General features: G+C 35.2%; 1 protein-coding gene and 1 pseudogene across 1 annotated transcript in view; both read left to right on the forward strand.

Moving 5' to 3' along the window:
• The window catches only part of Pi4k2b (phosphatidylinositol 4-kinase type 2 beta), a 30,616-nt gene extending 12,011 nt beyond the window's left edge, over positions 1-18,605 (forward strand). The window contains exons 5-10 of the mRNA XM_005318917.5: positions 761-914; positions 2,046-2,113; positions 4,959-5,058; positions 8,491-8,624; positions 9,908-9,967; positions 15,725-18,605. Coding sequence (XP_005318974.2) covers positions 761-914; positions 2,046-2,113; positions 4,959-5,058; positions 8,491-8,624; positions 9,908-9,967; positions 15,725-15,898 — 690 coding nt within the window. The 3' untranslated portion in view covers positions 15,899-18,605. The remainder of the gene's footprint in view (positions 1-760; positions 915-2,045; positions 2,114-4,958; positions 5,059-8,490; positions 8,625-9,907; positions 9,968-15,724) is intronic.
• A 139-nt stretch (positions 18,606-18,744) lies between these two features.
• LOC144366637 (large ribosomal subunit protein uL23 pseudogene) lies at positions 18,745-22,743 on the forward strand (annotated as a pseudogene).
• Positions 22,744-23,837: the final 1,094 nt, after the last annotated feature.

Here is a 23,837-nt window from a genome sequence, read left to right on the forward strand (position 1 = left end):
GAATAGATTTTTGTGTGTGGTGATTTGTTTGCATTTTTGAAGGTTGCTCAGTACCCAGGCATCATCTGCTGTTGAAAACTTCTATTTCCATCTTTAATACATGGTTTAATGTTAACTAGTAAATTTTAGTAACAAAAATGTCTTTTAAGATGGATATATTTTCAAGGAAAGAACTTTGTAAAAAAACACTATAGAGGTTATGATTAATTGATTGGTTCTTTTAAAATTTGTGACAGGATCTCTAATCTGAATACTCAAAGAATCCACTATTATTTTTAAAATAAAATTATTTTCTGTATTTTATGTTTTAAGAAGAATCTTGAAACGTTTCTTTCATGAGTTAAAATTGCACTATTATGAAATAATCAGGATTGATGTTCAATTTGGCCTCCATAATTAAATTCACTTTAATGAATATTTTTAGAAAGCAGCATTCTTGTTAAGAATGTCACCTTGAGGGCATATATTTATTTTCCTTTTTGATTATCCCGAAATAGCTGCTTAAAAGTCTAGTCTAGCAATGCTCCTTAATAGTCTAGGGTTGAACATTTTTTATTTGCTGTGTGTTCTTCATGTGATTATTTAAAATTAGTGTGTAAAAATAGGTTTCTTGATAAATATGCTTATCTAAATTAGCGTTATCTCTTCTATTTTTCTTATTATCTTTGTATAACATTTTGTGACAGTACTGCTGAGAAATTAAAAATTAAACCCTTTGTTCTTGTACTTTCGTTTCTAACTATAGTTCTTAAAATTGTAGATTGGTTCCTTTCAGTTATTTGTTGAAGGTTACAAGGAGGCTGAATATTGGCTTAGGAAATTTGAAGCTGATCCTTTGCCTGAGAATATTAGAAAACAATTTCAGTCACAATTTGAAAGATTAGTTGTTTTGGATTACATCATCAGAAACACAGGTATTGAAATTCTCTCATTTGTTCACTCCAATCTCGTTAGCTTTCAAACTATATACTATTGTTACCTAAATCAGAGCTATAAAATTTTGATGCAAAAATCTTAAAGCTACTTCTTCTACCTGTTTTCAAAACAGACATAGTACAAACTCTCCTGGGCATAATTAATCCTATTCTGGGGGGTTTGACTCATACCAGGCTCCTGTCTAGGTGACAGAGATCAATTCTTGGCCCCTAAAGAGAAATTTCCTAGGAGCAGGACAAGGCCAGATATTAGAAATGTTATCTGCGTAATATGAAAAATTAAAACTTGATTGTATAATTTAGTTTAGATGCTCATTTTGACATTGTGTAATTGTTAGTATGGTTACAAATACATTAAACTTTTCATTTGTTCTGCTTTGTAAGGAAATATATCTAATTCCAAATTTGGATGTAGACAGTCTAAAGCAGTAGGTCCCAATTGTAGTTCCCTGGATTCTCAGGGTCATTCTTGTACAATATCCTAGACTTACTGAGCAGAAACTCTGCAGTGGGGCAAGGACTATGTTTTCATGCGTTTTCCAGGTAACTCTGATGCACTGTAAAGTTTGAGAACTACTGGTTTGAAATGTTTTCTCATTCATATTAGCTTCTGAAAAAGCATCATGTAATTTTCTACATTGAGCTTCTTAATTAATATGATCTTAAATTAATAACTAAAATTAGTGTGTAGTCCAGGGTACCCCCAGTACCCTGGTAGCCTGTTTGGAAATTTGTCTAGCAGGAAGGGTAGATGCTTTTTCTTTCTCAGGTGAAGAAGAAGTTACCCTTGATTTTAGTAACCTTAATCTGATAATCATATCTCCCTCACAGAGTAGGTTATAAGGATTAAATTAACACATGTGAAGCCCCTAGAACAGTATCCGCCTCAGAGAAAACATTCAATAAATGGTCGCTAATATTTATGGGGTTTTTTGTTTGTTTGTTTGTTTGTTTGTTTAGTTTTAAATCGGAACTTTGATATGGTAGACATATGCTATAGAAAATAAATGAAAATCTCAAAAATCGGCAGGTGACTAGATTTCTCCCATTGATTTTCATCTATAATGCCCATAAAAATCAATTAACAAATTTTTTTGTTTCTTTTAAAAGACAGAGGAAATGATAATTGGTTAATCAGATATGAAAAGGAGAAATGTAAAAAAGAAACTGACCATGAGGTAAGCAAATTTTAAAATGAATAAGTAAATATATCTATATCTACACACACACACACACACATATACAACAGTCAATTTGTGTAAAAGATTTCTTGAAATTAAGTTATTCTCCATTATCTCCTCCTTCCCTTATTAAATCTTTGATTTTAATTCTGTTCTTCTCATCTTTTTTCTGTCACTTGTTTACACTGAATTTCCAGATTCTAATTTTTATTATCTCTAGGGAGCTTTATTTTTTGTTTTGTATTAAAATAGAAGAATGATACCAGATGTATCTTTTTATTTTAGAGCTTGGGAAATTTGCAGAATGACCATTTTTACTTTGCTTTTATGTAATTAAGGTTTCTGGTATTTTTGTATTTTATTAGTTCAGTTCCTGCTGAGTTTTTTGGTACTAGGAATTGAACTCAGGGTACTATATCACTGAGCCACAGTCCCTGCTCTTTTTATTTTTTATTTTTGAGACAGGGTCTCACTAGTTCTGAGACTGGCCTTGAACCTTGTGATCTTCCTGCCTCAGCCTGCCAATGTGCTGGGATTATAGGCATGTGTATACCATTGCACTGGCTCCTTCCGAGTTTTTGATTCAGTATTAGGTAATCTAATATTACCTAATGCAGTGGAACATGTATGCTTTACTTATGACTTATACCCACTGAACTTAAAGAAAACTTTCACTTAGTAGCTGGTTTTAACACAGAATAAACTGAGATTCTTTTTTTTTTTTTTTTTTTAAAGAGAGAGTGAGAGAGAGAGAGAGAGAGAGAGAGAGAGAGAGAGAGAATTTTTAACATTTATTTTCTAGTTCTCGGCGGACACAACATCTTTGTTGGTATGTGGTGCTGAGGATCGAACCCGGGCCGCACGCATGCCAGGCAAGCGCGCTACCGCTTGAGCCACATCCCCAGCCCAAACTGAGATTCTTAACACTATAAAAAATTTAGATTCATTACTATCAACTCTGAGTAACCTAAGTTCACATATTAGTTACATAAGACATTTTTAGACTTTTTAAAGTTTGCAACAACCTGGCCCCACTTTTGAGAAAATTTTAAGTGATTAAGAAAAATAATTTCTCCAGTACTTATAATTTCTGTGTTCTTAAATTGTCACTTAAAATATTTGCATCACTTTGAAGCATTTGTACTTTTAATTGTTTATCCAGGAAATTTTAAAATACATATGCAATACTTAGTAATAAAAAAAACCAAACTTGATACACATAGTAAGGGAATCAATCTTTTTAAAACTACGCTAAGTGAAAGAAGCTATAAAAGGTCAAATACTGTATGATTCCATTTACATAAAAGTCTAGAAAATGCAGATCAGCCCCTACTGACAGAAGGCAGACCAGTGGGTACCAGGGACGGGGCAGAGGGAGGCATGAACTGCAGTGGAACTCAGGAAACTTTTGGGTGAAGCTTTCACATCTGTTCAGGTTTATCAAATAGGACCCTTTGACATGTAAGGTTTATTTGTATAAATTGTACCTCAACAAAGTTGTAAATAGGAAAAAGAATGATAGAAATAGAAAATAAATGGCAATTATAGCAGAAAGAGATTTAAAATATATACAAAATATATATGTGTGTAATAACTCCTGAATTTGTTTTATTGGTATATCTTGGATAATTAAATTTGTTGAAAACTTTCTTCTTTTGCCCTGAGTATTTTGTGTATGTTCATTGAGGTGAGATTTGGTATAAATTAAGAGAAACAAAGAAACCTGGCACATCTTCACAGTAGAATTTTTAATTTAAAAATAGCCCTTTTCACTTCTTGCTCTTTTATCTAGGACACTTACTAATGCCAACCACCTGTCTTTATATAATGGGAAATACTCTTTGTCTTCCTCCTGAGGTCTTGGTTTCTGCTACAGAAGAATGTAGAAGTCAGGAATGGCCTACATTCTGTAGTCAAGAATATCTTGAGGTTCCTTCTGCTCGACCTTATTATATTTATTTATAGTCTTTTAGAGGAATTTTCTTTAGAAATACTTTATATGTAACCTAATTGTTTCCATGGGACTATAAAAAAGACTAAATTTTAATAAGGTAATTTTGTCAAGTTGTTGAAATCAATAATATTTTGCAAATATTATTGAAAATCAATAATATTTGCAAATATCAAACATCTAAGCAATGCATCTAGAATATCACTTTTTTTTGGTGGGGGTGGGGTACAGGGGATGGAACCAGAGGCACTTTGCCATGGAGCCATTCCCCAGCTTCTTTTTTAGTTTTTTTTTTTTTTTTTTTTTTTTTTTTTTTGAGACAGGGGCTTGCTAAATTGCTGAGGGCTTTGAACTTGCAATCCTCCTGCCTCAGCCTCCCAAACTGCTGGTATTACAGGCATGCACCACTGTATCTAGCTTAGAATATCACTTTTAAAGTCTTAATATTCTCAAACTCTCCAAAAACAGGGGACAAAAGTGAAACCATTACCAAGTAAACATGTTGTGTCAAATTTTAAATTAGCATTTGTGAAATTCTTACTGGTTTTTTAAAATAGTCTCTTCCCTTCCTGGGTGAATTTGTTTTGGTTTTGATTTTTATTTTCTTTTTTTATATTTCATTTTTTTGCAACAATTTTAATTTTTATGGACTCTTTAAAAATATTTTTTATACTTTTATTTTATTTATTTTTATGTGGTGCTGAGGATCGAACCTAGTGCCTCCCTCACACATAGTAGGCGAACGCTCTACCACTGAGCTACAACCCCAGCCCTTTTATGGACTCTTGAGAAAGAATATGTCCTTAAACCTCAGTAAGTATTATAAATAATTTATCCTTTGGAAATATTTATATAGGTGCTTTTACCAACAGATCATTCTTTCTTCTTTAGGTCTTAAACTGGATCAATGATAAAGAATTGCTTATTAAAGTAGCTGCAATTGATAATGGTCTAGCATTTCCTTTTAAACATCCTGATGAATGGAGAACATGTGAGTATTTAGAACTATCTGTAGATTCTATCATAGTCTCTTTTCCAAAGCAGGGAGGGAACAAGATGTGTAGACATCAAAATAACAGAACTGGATGAAGTATAAGTATAATCATTTGTTAGGATTCAGTTCTAAGCACTGGGAATACAAAGATGTGTACTGCATGGGTCTTGCTGTCTATTGTTTGGTTAATATTGTGAGTTGAATTCACTTATAAAATGATTTAGGCCTGCCCCCCTCCCATTCAATAGTGATTTAATTTTTTTCCAAGTCTCTTCTATGGTTAAATACCAAGTTTTTTATATCTTGAGCCAGTTACAGACATTTTTAAGTTTACTCAAAATTATCTATGATATCTGAAGTTTCAGATTTTTATAACTTAAAAAAATTAAATGTCAGGCATTTAATTACACTTGTAATCTCATCCATTTGGGAAGCTGAGACAGGAATATCATGAGTTAAAAGCCAGCCTCAGCAATTTAGAGAGGTTGTAAGCAAATTAATGAGACCTTGTCTCAAAATAAAAAATAAAAAAGGCTAGGGATGATGTTCAGCGGTTAAGTGACCCTGCATTCAGTCCCTTGTCCCCACCCCACCAATTTTTTTTAATCCCCTCTTTGCATTTTAACTTCTTAGAAGATGAAATGAAGTGATATATAGAATTTGCCTTTAAATATTGGTGGAGGTAGAGACAAGATAGAATAGGTGAAGTAATTTCACAAAAGTTTATTAATAACTAAATTAGGTTATTTGGAATGTGGGAGTTTACTACATTGTTTTTTGATTTTTGCGTAGTTTAAAATATATGTAGTAATTAAAATTTTAAAATAATCTCTATGATTATACCTCTTTTAAATTTCTACTATGAATTACTTTTTTTTTAATGTTTAAGCTTGTCAAAGATTTGTTGCTTGTTAAGCATTAGACTATTTGTTTACTTACTTATCTTGCTTCAAGTTATTTTATTGATCAGATTTTCAGTTTGCTTGCTTGATTTTTTTTTCATTAACTATGTGTTCTATCTTTTATTATGTTCATCCTCTTTTGCTCTCCATCACTGTGACAAAGTAACTGAGAAAATAAACTTAATGAAAGAAAAGGTTTATTTTGGCTCATGGTTCCAGAGGTTTCCATCCATGGTCTTTTAGCTCTGTTGATTTGGGCCTGTGGTAGCATAGAACATCGTGGTGAGAGCATGTACCAGAGACTGCTTACCTCATGGCTGCTAGAAAGCAAATGAGAGTGACAAGAGGAAGCCAGGTCCCAATATTGCTTTAAAGGGCACACCCTGAGTGACCTAACTTCCTCTCACAAAGTTCCACCACCTCCCAGTAGCACCACAGGCTGACAACTGAGCATTTTACACATGGCCCTTTGGATGACATTCAAAATCCAAATTATGGCACTATAAATGCTATTATTGGGCCATATATTTTCATCTGGGTATCATTTCAGCTAAACTACTGATTGGATGAGTTCTGCCATATTGTTCTGCTTTGCTTATTTGTATTCTCTGATTTCTTTGATAAAAGTAACTTAGAAGTATTTGATTTCAATATTGGTTGTTTTGATTATTGACATTTTTTTAAGTGTGTGTTGTTGCAATTGTCCATGTTACTTCATTGTGATCCATGAAAATGGCATGTGAATTTTTTTTCTCTTTCCACATTTCTTATTGGTGCATTGTAGTTATATATAATGATAGAATTTGTTCTTCTATATTCGTACATGCACACAAGTGAATTGTTTTTTGCAATTCATTAGAATGTACTTTATGATTTTATATGTGGCTGATTTGGAGGACTATATTTGAAAAAAATGTTTTGGCAAAAGTTCTGTCTATGTCTACTAATTAAAGTTTGTTGGTTGTTAGTCCTATCAAATCCTTGACTTATTTCTTGACCACTTAATTAAACTACTTAATTTTGGAGAGGCAATTAAGATCACCTTGATTGTGATTTTGTCGATTTCTTCTTGCATTTTTTACTTTGTATTTCACTCACAAAAATGTCCAGTGTTTTATGTTCTTGGTGGTTTTTCTGTTTTGTTTTGTTTTTAATCTGTGTGAATTATATTGCCCTTTATCCCTCTCCATCTTTTGCTTTTTATTTTGCCTGTTACAACATTGCTATCCCTTCCTTTCTTTTTGTTGGCATTTACCTGGTATTAGACAATTTTATTTTTAACCTTCATCATTTTGTTTTAAGTGTATGGCTAATAAACAACGTTGGGTACATTTTTCTTAACCCAGTCTGAGTCTTGTAATAGGTGCACTTAACTCCATAGTTTAAATCTTAATAAACTGTTTGAACTTTTTTCTGCCATCTTATCTTTTTTTTCTCCTGACTGTGAATTTTCATTTGTTCCCTTTTGCTTTTCCTATCTTTTGTTGATTGAATTGTCTTGTTTCCATTTTATTTTTCCTAATCTTTGGGAAACTGTGTTCAAATTACATTTTAAAGTATTAGATTTTCTGTAAGACGGTTGGTAAATTTTATCAAACATGTAGTTGGGTATTAAAGGTCTGGAACTTAAAGAGGAATTACTATTGAGAATATAGTTTTTAAACTGTTGTCATCTGGAAGCCATGGTGGTAGTCATGGTGGTATTTGCTATCACCCAGGGAAATCAAGGAGAACAAACATCAGTGCCTAATCCAGTGCTAGGAAATAAGAGCCTGATAAATGTTTCATGAATGCTTAATAAGTAAAGAAGGGAAGGAACTGAGTTTAGAGTCTGGAGGAACGCTAATGTTGAAAGAATGGAGGAAATGCCAGCACAAGAGGGAGGGAGCGACTTATAAGACAGAAAGTAAATTGTGAGAGAGTGGTATCTCCAGAACCATAGAGGGGGAATTTCATAAAGGTGATAAGAACGGTGGTGCTCCTTGCTGCAGAGACTAAGTAGCATGAGGACTGCAGGTGGGTCAGTGGAGAGCCCTTGTGGGATGACTCGGGGGTCCAAGGAGGGATTTTGGATGAAGTTGAGGGATAAGAAGTGAAGGCAGGCAAAGAATAAGGGCTTTCCCTTTATGAAACTCTTCAGGGAAAGACAAGAAGGGAACTGGAGGTACCTTCCAGGAGATGGGGGCCAGAGGAAAAGCTTTAACATGCAATTAGTACCTCCTGCAGTGTGCAGAGAGATTCAAATACATTTTTTGATAGAACTATTTGAAATAGCCTCAACAAATTCTGATTCTTTACCATCTCAAACTCAAAAATATAACTAGTTCAGGTTAGACCTTACTGTGCTTTACCATCTGAACTGGCTATCTGAACTTGGAATCTGATTAATTTGAATTACAAAAAATAGTTTACTCTCCTAACTTCTCTCTCCTGTCCTTTCTTTGGGAGACCTAGGAGTTGTAGGAAAGAAACAAGATAAATGTGAGTCTAAATAAACCATTTTCTGCCACTGATTATTTTCTATTAGATCCATTTCACTGGGCGTGGCTTCCTCAAGCAAAAGTTCCCTTTTCTGAAGAAACAAGAAACTTGGTTCTGCCATATATTTCTGACATGAACTTTGTGCAAGATTTATGTGAAGATCTTTATGAACTTTTTAAGGTAAATAAAAGTTTAATTTGTGTGTGGAGATGATGTTTGCACATTATTATTATTTTTTTAAACTGGGGTTTGAGCCAAAGGTCTCACATAAGCTGGGCACACACTCACACTACTACTGAGCTATTATGTCCAACCCTTTGTTTTTTATTTTGAGAGAGGGTCTTACTAAGTTAAGTTGCCCAGGCTGGCCTGAACTTGGGATCCTCCTTCTTCAACCACTCTAGTAGCTAAGGTCCCAGGCATGTGAAACAGGGCCTGGCAGCATCATGCTTTTTTATTTATGTCTCACTTAAAACTTACTACAACCCTATAGCACCCTTGATGAAGCTAGTGCTGAGAAAGGTCAAGTTTTCATTGCCCAGATTTAAAATGCAAACACATGTCTATCTTATACCAATGTTTATTTGTATTTACCTCTGATACTTGGCTCTCATCTATAACCCAGGTGCTTGTACAATTTTTAAAAAGGAAAAAATAAATAAAGCAAACAGTCGGCATAGTGTTTTTAAAAAATGTTTAGTTTGATTATTACAAAAAAAAGAAAGAAAGAAAGAAACCTTAAAAAGAGCTTTTCTTTTCCTTTCTCTCCAGTGCTGGGGATTGAACATTGGGGTGCTGTACAACTGAGCTACATTCCCAGCCTTTGTTTTTACTTTTTATTTTGAGGCAGAGTCTTGCTAAATTGTCAAGGCTGGCCCTACACTTGCAGTCCCCGTGCCTCAGCTTCCCAAGTTGCTGAGATCATAGACATTTACCATCACACCTAAAAAAAAAAGATGTTTCCAAGTAGAGCTAATTTAGTTTACTACTACTTGTATTTTGCCTTGCAGTAGAACCTAATATAACAGGATTTAGCAACTTTATTTTCCTGAAGCATAAATTTTGTAAAGTTACACTTACTATGAGTATCTTTTCAAGTGAGATTACATCAAAATTGTGATGTTGCTTTCCTTAAAAGTTGAATATTTACAAAATTACTGTATGAATTATATGAGTTTGGTGATTGCTGTGATCTAATTCTTGAAAAGCCTGAACTCATTGTCTAGAAAACCATCTAAATCTTTTCTGAAACAAGTTGGATATAAACAAATTAAATTTTCCTTGTCATTCTAGGAGTATGGAAAAAGTACGTTAAGTGAGAATATTCTTGTTATTTTATCAATTGAGAAAAATTTCAAATGACTTTGTTTGCTATATGGAACAGTTTTTTTTTTAATTCTATATTTGTTTCAAAGGTTTTGAGTTTTGGAATAATAATAGTTTTTTTTTCCTTTCTGTAATAGACTGACAAAAGTTTTGACAAAGCTACTTTTGAAAGTCAGATGTCTGTGATGAGGGGTCAGGTAGGTCTCTTTTTGATGATTAAGTTAAAACTTCCTAAGACATTATCACTGTAACCTGTGATTAGAAATGAAATTGATTTAAGTAGTGTCTTTCCTCTGTCGTCTTATATATTAGACACGTTGGACCTAGTTAATGTGGTGTATTTAACCAGTTGTCAGTGCCTGCCCCTGAGTCATCATCCCATTGGCTCTTTTCCTGAGCGTTAGTACCCTTTATTCCCTCAGGTCCCCGTGTGTGGATCTTCAATACCAAGTTCTAGTCCATTAGATTATTTTCCTTGTGGAACATGTTTGGCTTTGCTAGAGCCATCAGTAAATAACCGTGTCATCAGAGTTGAGTACTGATTAAGAGTCAGGGCACTACATAATTTTAAATCAATCCTCTTACCCTTCCTCCTCCTCGACTCCTCTAATAGAGACACACAGTGTTAGGTCTGTTGGTGTGGACCTACAGGCTAGGCCACCTCACATGGCATCTGCTTCCTTGACTATTCCAAAAGGAAACCTTGCAGTGAAAATATATCATACTGTAAAGATTGACTTTTAGTAAACTCCAAATTAGCATTCTCTTCCTAAAACATACATTGAATTTAAGATAACTGTTTGCTATAGTACTTGTGGCAAGGAAGATGAATTTGGCTTTTGCATTGATTGTGTTGTAGAATTTTAAGAAGTAAATATAATCAAATCAGATATTTTATTAATTCATCAAGTACTTATGGCAGAACTGGTAGGATATAACCCATTTATATAGAAGGCCTTGAGAATCAGAGTATTGATTTCACATGGCAGGGATTAGAGTAATTAGAAATTTAGCATTAAAGAAGAGTGTGAAAAGGGGCTTGGGGGTGGGACTGGGATTTTGGCTTAGGGGCAGTGCACTTGCCTGGCATGTGTTAAGCACTGGGTTCAATCCCCAGCACCACATAAAAATAAATAAATAAATACATAAATAAAATAAAGTTATTGTGTACAACTACAAAAAAAATAAATATGGAAAAAAAAGAAAAAGAAGAGTGTGAAAAAACCCTTATCCTTGTTTTTTTCTCTGTACTCCCTGAAATTATGTGTGAAATTTTGTATGTGCATTTTGCCAGGGATGGGGGTGGGTAGGAATTATATCTCAGTGAAGGGATTCCTAACCCAGAAGAGGTTTGAACCACTGCCGAAGACGAGGCTGGACAGTGAGTGCAGATTTGCTTAGCAGATGAGGAGACTAGAGCCAGGGAGCCTAGCTAGGAGAGTCTTTTAGCATTTGAGCATGGATAAAGGGATTAGTTGACCAGTAATTATAATTCAATTGCAGAAATTTTTAACCATTCCAAAATATGTTTGAGTAACATTTTCAAGTGTGAAGAATTATATCCTTCTTTGACCTTTTTGCTTGAAACAAATTGTCTTGCCATATCACTATGCTTCATCCTCTGGGGTTTTCTTCTCCCTGAAGGTATCTTTTAGTCTCCCTTTTTCTGGGGATATGTTCCAAGACCTCAAGTGAATGCCTGAAACTGAATAGTACTGAACACTATATGTACAGTTTTTTCCTATGCATACATACATACCTATGATAAAATCTGACTAACAATAACAGTAATAAAATAAAACAATTATAGCAATATACTGAAATAAGTTATTTAAAACATGCATTGTTTATTTCTGGAAATTTCCATTTAATACTTTCAGAACAAGGTTGACTGCAGGTAACTGAAATCATAGTTAAGAGGGGACCCCTGTATCTTTATATTAGGAATGTTATTTTAAATAAGCAAATAAGTAAGTGCTATAAATAATATTGTTAGCTTTACTTGTGGATTAAAGTTAGCACATGAGAAATTTAAATTAAGAAATGCTTCCCCAAGGAGGCGTGGGAACATTCATTTCTGAGGTTAGCTACAAAGGCATGCCAGTAAGTAGCTGCTGTTTCCAATGTGTTTATTCCTATCCTATCTCATTCACATAGGAACTAACATATTATAAAAATGCTTATAAAAATAGATAAAAAATGACGGGACCAAGATCTGGGGTGTGGGGGGCGGAGAAAATGATGATATCTAGGTTATATGTTTTAATTTGTTTTATTTTATTTTGTTTTTAAATTTTAATTTGAGTTTGAGCTTTCTGATATCCAAAAAGAATAATGTGGGGCTGGGGTTGTAGCTCAGTGGTAGAGCGCTTGCCTAGCATGTGTGAGGCTCTGGGTTCAATCCCCAGCACCACACAAAAAACTAATTAAACAAAATAAAGGCATTGTGTCCATCTACAACTAAAAATGTTTCTTAAAATAAATAAATAATGTACCCTGATTATGTATGTGTGTGGTTGTGTAGCTCTCTGGTTTTAGGTGGGGTTTTGTTTGTTGAAAGGTGGCCTAAAAATAAGATATTGTCCTTTATCTGAAAATAAATCAGTACCTATAAAACAAACACTTAACAACATGCAAAAAATAAAACAACAAAAAAACACCAGTACATTTTATATTCTGAACAACAGAATCATTATTTCAGCCAGTTCCTTAATTCAGTCAAAATGCTCATGTTTTATCATTTATAAATATCTCTTAAATTCCTCTCCCCTCCAGTTTTATTCACTATCTTAATGATTTGTGATGTGTACAACCAAGCCTTTTGCCCTAGTTTATAGTAGTTTAGTTTTATACACATAACCAGTGACATGCTCTAATTCTTTACATGAAGATGTGGCCTGGAACTAGTATGAAGGCATTTCTTAGAATTCAGAACTGGTAATATTCGTAAGAGCTAAATGACATTTTGAATTTTATATTAGTTAACAATATAGGCAATGATTAGGTTCAACAAAACTCATTATTCTACCTGTGCATGGAACACTGAATTTCAGAGTAATTTGGTTATGAGAAATATGAAGTATATCTTCCCCATGATCTGAAAAACGGCAGAAATAATAAAACTGTTTTAAGAAAACACAATTAGCTTGTATTCACTGATTGACAAACCAGAATCTTAAAAGCAAATTAAGTTATTGATGTTAAAGAAAATGAAGCTAAAATTTTAGTACCCCCTAAGCACTTGACCCTTTCCTGGGTGTTTTATGTTTGTTGTCATTTACCCTCACAATAACTACTGTCACCTGCATTTTTTGTGAGGCTCTAGGATCATAAAATGGATCCTAAGAAACATGACTGAGGGGGCCTAAGTCACATGCTGTATCTATGAAATCGGGGATCTGTCTTAGCTTGTCAAATCTGCAGCATTTTGGCGTTGCGTCTACCTGAGGTCTTTTATCATCTCATTTCTGGATTTATTGACATCTTCTAAGTCACATCCTTATCTCTTCCACAGTAAAATGAGGACCGGGCTGGGAGTAGTGGTAGAGGGCTTACCTAACATGCTTGAGCACCTGGGTTCAATTCCCTGCACTGCATGGAGAGGGAGAGAGAACACAGTCTTAAAAACACCTGTGATCCTGTCTTTTGTCAAGGCAGCTAGCTCCCTCAACTTGCTCTTGTGCACAAGCTCAAGTCCAACCCCCCAGCACAGCCAACAAGGTTCTTCACAGTCAGCTTCCAGCCATCACACCGCCCCTTCCTCTTGCTGTTTTGCAACTTCCCGAGCTTCTTAGCTTCTCTGAACTGCTCTTTCTTCCCAGTTCTCAATGGAGCTCTTGTGCTCTGCCCTCCTTGGATGCCTCTCCCTCTTCCCTTCAAGCTCCAGCTTGGTCTTCTCAGGCTCCTCCTGCCACTCAGGGGAGGCAGTTTCTGCAGCACTCCCCGGGAGTATACTGGTGTCTGTTGGACTCAGAAAGTTGGTTTTTAAATCAGCCTGTTGAGTATATGCCTATTGGAAAATAGCATACGGCCCTAAGTTAGAGTATCTATGGTTTCGTGTGTATGGCACAGTGATTCTTCTGCCAACTGAAATTGAGGGCCAGTGAACTAATCTAAAGGAAAGCAGTCTGTATGAAGTAGGTGAGTTTGTGCCACCTGTCTTTGCCAGATCGCAGATGTCCCTATCAAGCTATCAGGTGTGACATTGGTGGAGAGCTTCAGTGTTTCCTCTTGCCTGCAGTTTGGTCCATTGTATTTTTTAAAACAAGCCTCTATAATTAAACATACAATAAAAGGTTTGTGTATTCTTTGAGAAGTGGAAAAAAAAAAACTGGGCATGGGGAAGGGATCGGATTTTAAAGTCAGGGCACAATTTCCTGCAGCTAAAGTGTTTCTCACACTGCACTGCAGTTATTTGCTCCTGTGGCCCTTTGTTATGGGAGTATAAGTTCTTTCAAGGCTCATTTTGTTTTTCCTTTCTGTTTTGTCTCTTCTCCTATGCAGTGAGCTCTTTGTAAATGTTTACTTAGTAGATAAATGCAAGATTATCGAGTCTCTTTTGATCCCAGAGAAATATTAATAGTCAGGATTGTTTTAAGATTGAGTAACTTGTGCTGTTATAATACTTTGAAAATCCATATAATCTTGTGGAGTGAGTTTCATTTTCTTGTACCTCTCTATTTTTCAGATTCTCTATAACAATCGTGCATTGTAATTAACATCAGGAAAATCTTAGATGTTACTTAAAATGCTATATTTAGACTTACTATTTGTGGAATAGAATTTTTAAAAAGAAAAAACTAACTAGAACATTTCATTCTTTACACATGCTGGTCTCCATTTTATTTTCATGGTATAAACAATGCTTATAAACTTAAATTTTTATAAGTTCTTTTTTTCTTGTGTCCAAATGTAACCAAAGTAGAAAATTGTAAGAGGGAAACTTAAAAGGCATCCTAAAACAAATATAATCTGTAACTACTGTTGCTAGTAAATATTTATTTCTGTGATATATTAAATACTTTGGGAGCTCAACCATCTCATTTATAGTATTCAAAATATTATGAAGCTTATTAGTTAGTATGGCTGTATGTTGACATTTTCATGCTTATCATTATTAACTAATCTTTATTAAAGAACCAGTGAAGTGCATATTAGATATTTTCGAGTACCTAAAGGAGATATCAATTTAAAGTACATGATAAAAGAATTTTTCCTAATATGCAGAAAAAAAAGAAAAATGAATTATTAAAATTTTATTTTATCTGAACAAAGAATAGACTAGGCTCTAAGCTATGAATTGAGTTTCATAACCTTATTTGTATGCTCAAAGGTAAAAATTCTAGGTATCTTTGAACATGGAATATATTTCTTCCAAGTTTGATTTTTCCTATAATAAACTCTTAAATAAAAATTTATTTGAAATTGGTACCTCCCCCAACTCTCTAACCCACTCTGGGCCTGTTTCATGCTTGCCCACCTTCTAGTACATGAAATAATTTACTTACTTCTGCTTATTGTCCCCTTCCCCTGATAAAAAGAAGGCAGGAATTTTGCTGTACTTCTATCATATCCCCAGCACGCGGAATAGAGCCTAATGCATAGTAGGTATGCAGTAAATTTATTAGTCAAATAAATGAGTAAGGCAAATATTTAAACTATTATTTGTTTAAGTTCTGTGTGAGATGAAATGTATTGAACCTTTCAGTTTATCTAGTCTATGATTTCATTGCTCTTGGACATAGATGCATTCCAAAGTGTTTTAAAGTTACCAAATTAGTAGGTTACTCTAATTTTGTGCATTAAAGACAGAATTATAATAGTTACTTATCACAATCTCTGTTGTGCATAATGGGTGAAATAAAAATTATGGTGGATTAAATGATTGAAATAATAATGTCAGTGGAGGCTTTTTGGCTTCTTTGAATTGATGAAAATCTCTCTTCTTTCCGTAGATCTTAAATCTTACTCAGGCACTGAGAGATGGGAAGAGTCCTGTTCAGCTGGTCCAGATGCCTTGTGTGATTGTGGAACGCAGTAAAGGGGGAAGTCAGGGTCGGATTATCCACCCAGGCAGCTCCTTTACCCAGACTGTCCATTGCAGGAAACCGTTTTTTTCCTCCTGGTAGCAGGTGTAAGAGAAACAACTGTTGGGCATTATTGCATTGTTAAAACATTGCAGCAATGTAAATCTGCTGTTAAGAGCTCCAGATGCCAAAACTATTTAAGTCCTTAAAATGGTTACATTTTGAATGTAATCAAAGTTTACAGTTTTTGTTCAAATATTAAATTTCTATATCAGGGAAGAAGTGATAAGTCTTCTACATTGTATTTTTGTAGAAAATATGTATTTTATGTTTTTGTAGTGTAAAAGGTAAATTCATGGTTTACACAGCTAGAATGACTGTAATTACTGTATAATTTAAAGTAGAAAAATTAGATATTTGTTGACATTGAATACAATGACATTTTCTGTATTTTTTAAACATTGGGAAGAATGTTCTTGTTAACTCTTCTTACGTTGCATTACAAAAGACCTTTGAGGGAGGGTAAATCTGAAACCATTCCTGTGAACTTAAGAGTAGTCTGTAGAAAAATAGATAAGAATAAAGCAATGCTGCCTTAATTTTAAAAGCTGCTATTTTAGAACTTGAATAAGTGCCGCTAAAGTGGTCATTTTGGGGGACCTAAAAATTAAATGTTGTTGAAGTGACAGAGACCATTTTCTTTTTTGTACCTTAAAATTTTTTTTTGTGAGGGGTGGTAATCAGGAATTGAACCCGGGGGCACTTAGCCACTAAGTCATATTCCCAACCCATTTTTATTTTCTATTTTGAGGCAGTGTCTTTCTAAGTTGCTTATGACCTTCTTAAGCTGGCTTTGAACTTGTGATCCTCCTGCCTCAGCCTCCCAAGCCACTGGGATTACAGGAGCATGCTCCCATCCTGGCACCTTGGCATATTTTTGATGATTTATTTTGTTTTCGTAAGAGAAAAACATCGAAAAATATTCCCCCTTTAAAAAACAAATGGATAGGGGTCTGGGGTTGTAGCTCAGTGGTAGAATGCTTGCCTAGCATGTGTGAGGCACTGGGTTTGATCCTCAGCACCATATAAAAGTAAATAAGCAAAATAAAGGTGTTGTGTCTATCTACAATTAAAAAAATTTTTTTAAAATGGATATATTCAAATGAGACTTGAGGGGAATAATGTAAATTTAAGGTAGATCTCTAGTATTTTGAAATTTCACAAGAACCTTAAAAATTCCCTTTTGTTTCTTACATGAGATCAAATGATTTGAATCAATCAGTACTTCAGAGTCTTGTTCATTTTAGTATTCAGTTAGTATTAAAGTCACTGAAAAGTAAACTGTCCCTAAAGTGTGTATTGGATTGTGTTATGGATTTCTCAATAATAAGTTCTTAAAAATAATAGTGGTGCTTCAAATTATAGATGCTGTTATAATTAGAACCAGTTTTAGATTAGCCCAAATTAGAGGGAAACATAAGAGGGAACCACAAATTATTTATATTTGATTTTGAAGTTTACTTTTATATTTTATTTTGAATATGAGTATGTCTCATATTCTTGGAATTTATAACACTATTAAGTCACAAAGTGATTTAAATTAAAATGAGCCTAATATAAAGATGTGATTCCAGAGGAGAAAAGTTTAATTTCTTCTTCAGTCTCAGAGCTAGTAACATCATTACTTGGACTAAACTGGGCAATTTGTGGTCTTGGTCTTTTGTTTTTTAGGTTTACTTTTCGTGATTTTTAAAAAATGAGTTATTTTGTGTAAAAACCATACTCAAGTGGTTATTTTAGGATATAGGACAGATCTGCAGTCTCTTCCTCAAATCACTCTTGATATTCATGGATGTGATGAATGAGCATATTGCTGCCTTTGAGGAGCTAATTGGAAACCTGTGTCCTATCTTCTTCAACCTTCCATTTACTCAGTTTGAGCTAAATGGAAAAATTACTGTACAACTCAAAGTACATATCTTTAGGTAAATACTAGTAATCAAAATGTGCCTTTTGAAGATGTATCTAAAAGGAAGGATATCAGTTGTTGTGATATGGGTCTGTCTGACTTTCATAAACAATTTTTTTTAGTATTTTGAGAATTACTATCTTAATTTTTATAATGGAGAACTTAGTAAATTGCTACTGTTTTATAACTTAAAATAACGTGAATATATTTTTAAATGTCTGACCATGATACAAAAGTAAAGTTGAGATATTTAAGATAAGTTTACAAGTTAGGGTACATTGGCATTGGCTATGTTTTGTAAACTTTCATGAACTTAATTCTTATTTAAATACTGTCTTGTCTTCAGTGAGTATATTTATATTGTCAAACCTGGTAGACTAAAGGTTATAAAATTCATTGTCTTGAGGCTAGATTTCTCCTGTATGTATGTATGTTTAATATCTAAAGTGTTTGTGAACATGCTTATGTTTATAAATGGTAGCAAACTACCACTTTTCTTACTTGGGATATTAGTGGTATTGTTTAACTCTGTAATGCAAAGGATATATTTAACTGGAATCTTCATAGTCAGAAACATTCTTAATCTTTTTACATTTCATGCTGCCTTTGTCTGCCCCTTTATTTGTCACCAGTTGATGACTGTAGAGATCTGTTTTTTTGCATATTTGAAAATAATTTGATTTATACAACTTTCATTTTGTTTTGGGGATTGAACCCAGGGCATTGTGCTTGCTAGGCAAATGATCTTCCACTAAGCTATAACCGAGCTTGCGATTTTTCTCTATATTTAAGTACTATGCAATGAAATTTAAACCTTATTAAATAACAGTGATGACATGCTCTTTGACCAGGTACCTTGTATGGATATGGGGAGAGAGGTGACTTTCTAGGTTGACAGCCTGCCTCACTGAGTTGCTTGGATGACTTTATAGACTTGATTTCTTAGTGCTTTTCTACCTTTCCAAGTCTCATCTGCAGTTTGGGGCCATGTGAGTGAGTTCTGGCCAAGGAGATGTAGAGATAAGTGATATGTGTGACTTCCAGGCTTGGCAGTGAAACTACTGCCATAACTGACCCCTCTCATCTTCTTATTTAATTTTAAGCAAAGACTTTACCAGATGGGAAATATCTGGGCACAGGAGTCAGTGCTGGAGAAATACTACCAGTATAGCCTCCTGACTGCATTGGGCTGTGACATGAGCAGAAAGAAGTCACTTTAAAATCAAAAACACATCTCTCTAAAGTAAAATATCAAAAAAGCAATTTTACCTGAAGTATGGTAGTAGCAATGGTTTCTAAATCTCCATAACTCAGTTACTCTCTAAAGTAAAATATCAAAAAAGCAATTTTACCTGAAGTATGGTAGTAGCAATGGTTTCTAAATCTCCATAACTCAGTTAGGGTAACAAAAAATACAGCGAGATACCATTTCACCAAAAATAGGTGACAGATGATCTCTCTAGTTCTGGATCAAAGTCCAGCTTGGATCAAAACCATCAAGAGCCTCAAGATCACATGGGAACACTAGCTGTGGAAAAGCAACCTGAGAGAAGAAAAGCAGAGCATGTGAAGAGCCAGGGAACCCAGAATTTGCTACCATCTACTCAGCTTCAAAAGGAGGATCTCTCTCAATTGGTAGATACAAAAACCAGAATCAAAAGGGGGATGAAGGCTTCCCAGCATTCCATTGGCAGCTAGTAAAAAAGGAGCCTGCAGAAAGAAAGTTATGAAAGACACTGCTGGAAACAGAACACACCAAGGGAATGGCCCTGCAATAGAGGAACAATGGTTCAGATACTGCCAAATGGAAAAGAATTATGTTAGAAGACTACTGCTAGGAGAGAGTACCAAATGGAAGAGAATTCACACAGTACTAAAGAGGTGGTAAAACACATAACTTTTGTAATTACTGACAAAGCCCTAGAACCATTTTTTTTAGCTGTGCTGAGAATTGAACCCAGGGCCTTGTGCATGCTAAGCAATGCTCTATCACTGGGCTACCTGAACCTCCTGCACAGGACACTTGAAAAAAATAATAGGAAAATCCATCTCGATTAAACATGACTACATCTTACAACTCTGAAAAGAAGTAGGATAACTATCTGTTTAACATAACCATAGAAAATGAAGACATCCCAGCCATAAGAATGAAGCAGAAGAAAACAGTTCATTTTTTTACCCCCAGTTGAGGTCTTACTTTGCTGCCCAGGCTGGTCTAAAACTTGTGAGCTCAAATTATTTTCCCACCACAGCCTCCCAAGTAGCTGGGAGAATAGGCACATGACATCATCTCTGGTTCAATTTAATATTTTAATAAAATGTGCTAAAGGAATTTAAGAAATGATAGAAGCTAAGAGCAAAATAACATCAAAATCAGAAAATGAGATGGACAAGCAACAAGAAGATAAAATGAGAGCTGACAGCTTTAAGGAAATATTGAGTTAAAAACCGGTTTTAGAAATCAAGTAGAGGGAAAGGGAGAGAGAAGGGAAATTGCATGGAAATGGAAGGAGACCCTCAGGGTTATACAAAATTATATACAAGAGGAAGTGAGGGGAAAGGGAAAAATAATACAAGAGGGAGGAATGAATTACAGTAGAGGGGGTAGAGAGAGAAGAGGGGAGGGGAGCGGGGATAGTAGAGTATAGGAAAGGCAGCAGAATACAACAGACACGAGTATGGCAATATGTAAATCAATGGAAGTGTAACTGATGTGATTCTGCAATCTGTATTCGGGGTAAAAATGGGAATTCATAACCCACTTGAATCAAAGTGTGAAATATGATATATCAAGAACTATGTAATGTTTTGAACAACCAACAATAAAAAAAATTTTTAAAAAAAAGAAATCAAGTAGAAGGGCCGGGTGTGGTGACGCATGTCTGTAATCCCAGTGGCTTGGGAGGCTGAGACAAGAGGATCACAGTTTCAAAGCCAGCCTCAGCAAAGGTGAGGCACTAAGCAACTCAGTGAGACCCTGTCTCTAAATAAAATAAATAAAATATTAAAAATAGGGCTAAGGATGTGGCTCAGCCCCTGAGTTCAATCCCTGGTACCAAAAAAAGAAAAAAAGAAAGAAATCAAGTAGAAGGAACACAAGAGCAAATAGCCAACATCAAAAACATCATACTAAGGGTTGAAAAATCTAAAACTTTGTATATTTTATATTGCTGCTATAACAAATTGTCACATACTTACTTAGTGGCTTAAAACAATACAAACTTATTATCTGGTAGTTCTACAACTTTAAAAGTCTTGACACAAGTTTCAGTGGACTAAAATCAAGGTGTCCCATGGCTCTTTCTTGGAGGCTGTACGAGAGAATCCATTGCTTTCCCTTTAGGCTCCCATTCCTAGGCACTATGCCTCTCCCTCCTTCCATTCTCTCATACTTTGAAGGACCCTGGTGTTCACACTGGGCCCACCGAGATAATACAGGATAATGTTACCCCTACCATTTTTTTAGTTGTGCTGAGAATTGAATCCAGGGCCTTATACATGCTAAGCACATGCTCTACCACTGGGCTGTACCCATCAGCTCCTTTCCTTTTCAAAAATTTGCTGACATACAATCTTAATTTTAACTGTGAACTTTTTCCATATTTTCATTGATGCATTGTAATTAGTCATAATAGTGGGGTTTGTGGTTACATATTTTGTACCTGCACATGATGTAACAATATAATTTGGGCAATATCATTCCCCAGTATTTCCCCTTCCTCTCCCCTCCTCCCTTTCAGCTTTAACTTTCATCCCTAGATATGGACATCTTCAGAGGCCATTTTTCTGTCTTCTCACAGTTCCCATAAGGTCAGAAATTTGAGGAAGATGCCTGCTCTCACCTCTTAGTGTTGTGCTGAAGAGCCTAACCTGTGTAGAAAGGTAAGAAAGAGAGAGGTACAAGGTATAAGGGTTAGAGAGGAAGAAATGACACTCATTATTTATGAGTGATGTAATTATGCATATAGAAAATGTAAAAATATCAAAGACAACAATTAAGATTAAAATATTTTTTCAAGGTTTACAAATAAGCAATATTAGAATAAAAGAAAATGTAAAAAGTATATAATTTATATAAAGCAGCAAGATCTCTCCACCAAACTATAAAAGCATTGGAAAAAAAAATCAAAGATTTAAACAAAAGGAGAGCTATGCCATACTTATGTGTTGAAAATATCAAGAGTCAATTCTCAAATTTGTAGATTCAACATAAAAATCCTATCTGAAATTTTTGTCAAAAGCTAATTCTAACCTTTTTCTCAAGATGGTGCTGTAAGCCAAATAGGAAGCTCCTGCCCCTCCCAAAGTTGAAGCCAGCAAAAGCTTTGAAGTCCAAGAAGCCAGTGTTGAAGGACCCTCATAGTTGTGAAAAGAAGATCTGCATGTCACCTACCTTCCGATGGCCCAATTGCGGCCCTGGAGGCAGCCCAAATATCCTTGGAAAGAAAACAAGCTTGACCACTATGCCATAATCAAGTTCCCCATGACCACTGAGTCAGCCACAAAGAGGATTGAAGACAACAACACACTGTGTTGATTGTGGATGTCCAGGCCAACAAATATTAGATCAAACAAGTTGTAAAGAAGTTCTATGACATTGATGTGGCCAAGGTTAACACCCTGATCAGGCCTGATGGAGAGAAGAAGGCATACATTTGACAGGCTCCTGATTATGCTGCTTTAGAGGTTGCCAACAAAATTAGGATTACCTAAACAGATCCAGCTGACTAATTCTAAATTTACCCTTTTTGTTAAGGTAAAAAATTTTAAAAAGCTAATTCTAAAGTGTATATGGAACTGCTTCCTGGCTGCCATAAGGTAAGCACCTATCCTCCACCATGCCCTTCTACCATATTCTGCCTCACTCAGGCTCAAAGCAATGGAGTCAACTAACCATGGACTGAACCTCTGAAACTGTAGATCCCATCATTATGTATAATTATTATGCACCAATAAAAATAATACACTTCTTTCCTCCTCTGGGTTGTTCATATCAGGTATCTTTGTCACAGCACCAAAAACCTAACTAACCCAGGAATTGGTACTGAGAAGTGGAGTCATTGCTCTGACTCACCTGACCATATGTTTCAAAGTCATTGGAATTGGTTTGTAGGAGTTTGGAAAAGTGGGAAATGCAGGATTAGAATGTTATAATCAAAGCTAAGTGGGTGATTCTGGTGGGAGCTCAGTAGACCAGAATGCAGATAAGAATGCAGACAGTAAGGACTGTGCTTAGGCAGTTTCAGATGTGAAGGAGGATATTTTAGGGAATTACACTAGAGTTAATTCATATTACATTCTGGCAAAAACTTACCTACATTTTGTCTTGTCTTGAGACTTTGTGTGAAGTATGAATTAATCAGATTAGTGGTGGACTAATCTAACAAAGGAAATTTCAGGGCAGCACAACATTCAGGTTTTGGCATGATGTTGCTGAAAGCTTTTAGCCAGGTGTTCTTTGAGACTAGGGAGCAAAAAGCAGAGAGGAAAGATTTGAAAAATTTTACAGTTTGGCCATAGAAGAAACATACCTAATATTGGGCCAAGGAAGGCCGGCCACTAAAGAGAAGTTAAGTATGTTGGATTAAGACAATAGGAAAGATTCTTTGAGGCCATCTCAGGAATCAACAAGACCATACCCACCTGCAAGTTAAAGGGTCTAGAAGTGAAAACTCTTAATTAAGAGACCTTGGGGGCACCCTGTTGACAAAGGGATGCCTAGAAAGTTGTTTCCCAGGATTTGTTTCATGATGCTCAGCCACCCAGGCACTCAAGAGGCCACTGCAGCCATGGTCCAAGGGGGCCTGGCTGCTGCTCAAGCGGATGGCAGACCTTGATGTCATCCATATGCTGCTGGTTATTCATGAATGAAGGATGCTGGAGGTAAAGGGGTCATAAAGACTTCCAAAAGATTTCAAAGGCCCTGGAGGCCAGGCAACATATAGCAGGATTGGAATCTCTGTGAGCATCCCTTTGAGAGGGAGATGTGTGAGATTGTGAGACAAAGACAAAGCTACAGTGTAGACCTCTGAGATGAAGAGATACCAGTAACATGAAACCTGTGCCAAGAAA

The sequence above is a fragment of the Ictidomys tridecemlineatus genome, chromosome 9 (genome assembly GCF_052094955.1).
Source record: "Ictidomys tridecemlineatus isolate mIctTri1 chromosome 9, mIctTri1.hap1, whole genome shotgun sequence".
NCBI classification, from domain to species: domain Eukaryota; kingdom Metazoa; phylum Chordata; class Mammalia; order Rodentia; family Sciuridae; genus Ictidomys; species Ictidomys tridecemlineatus.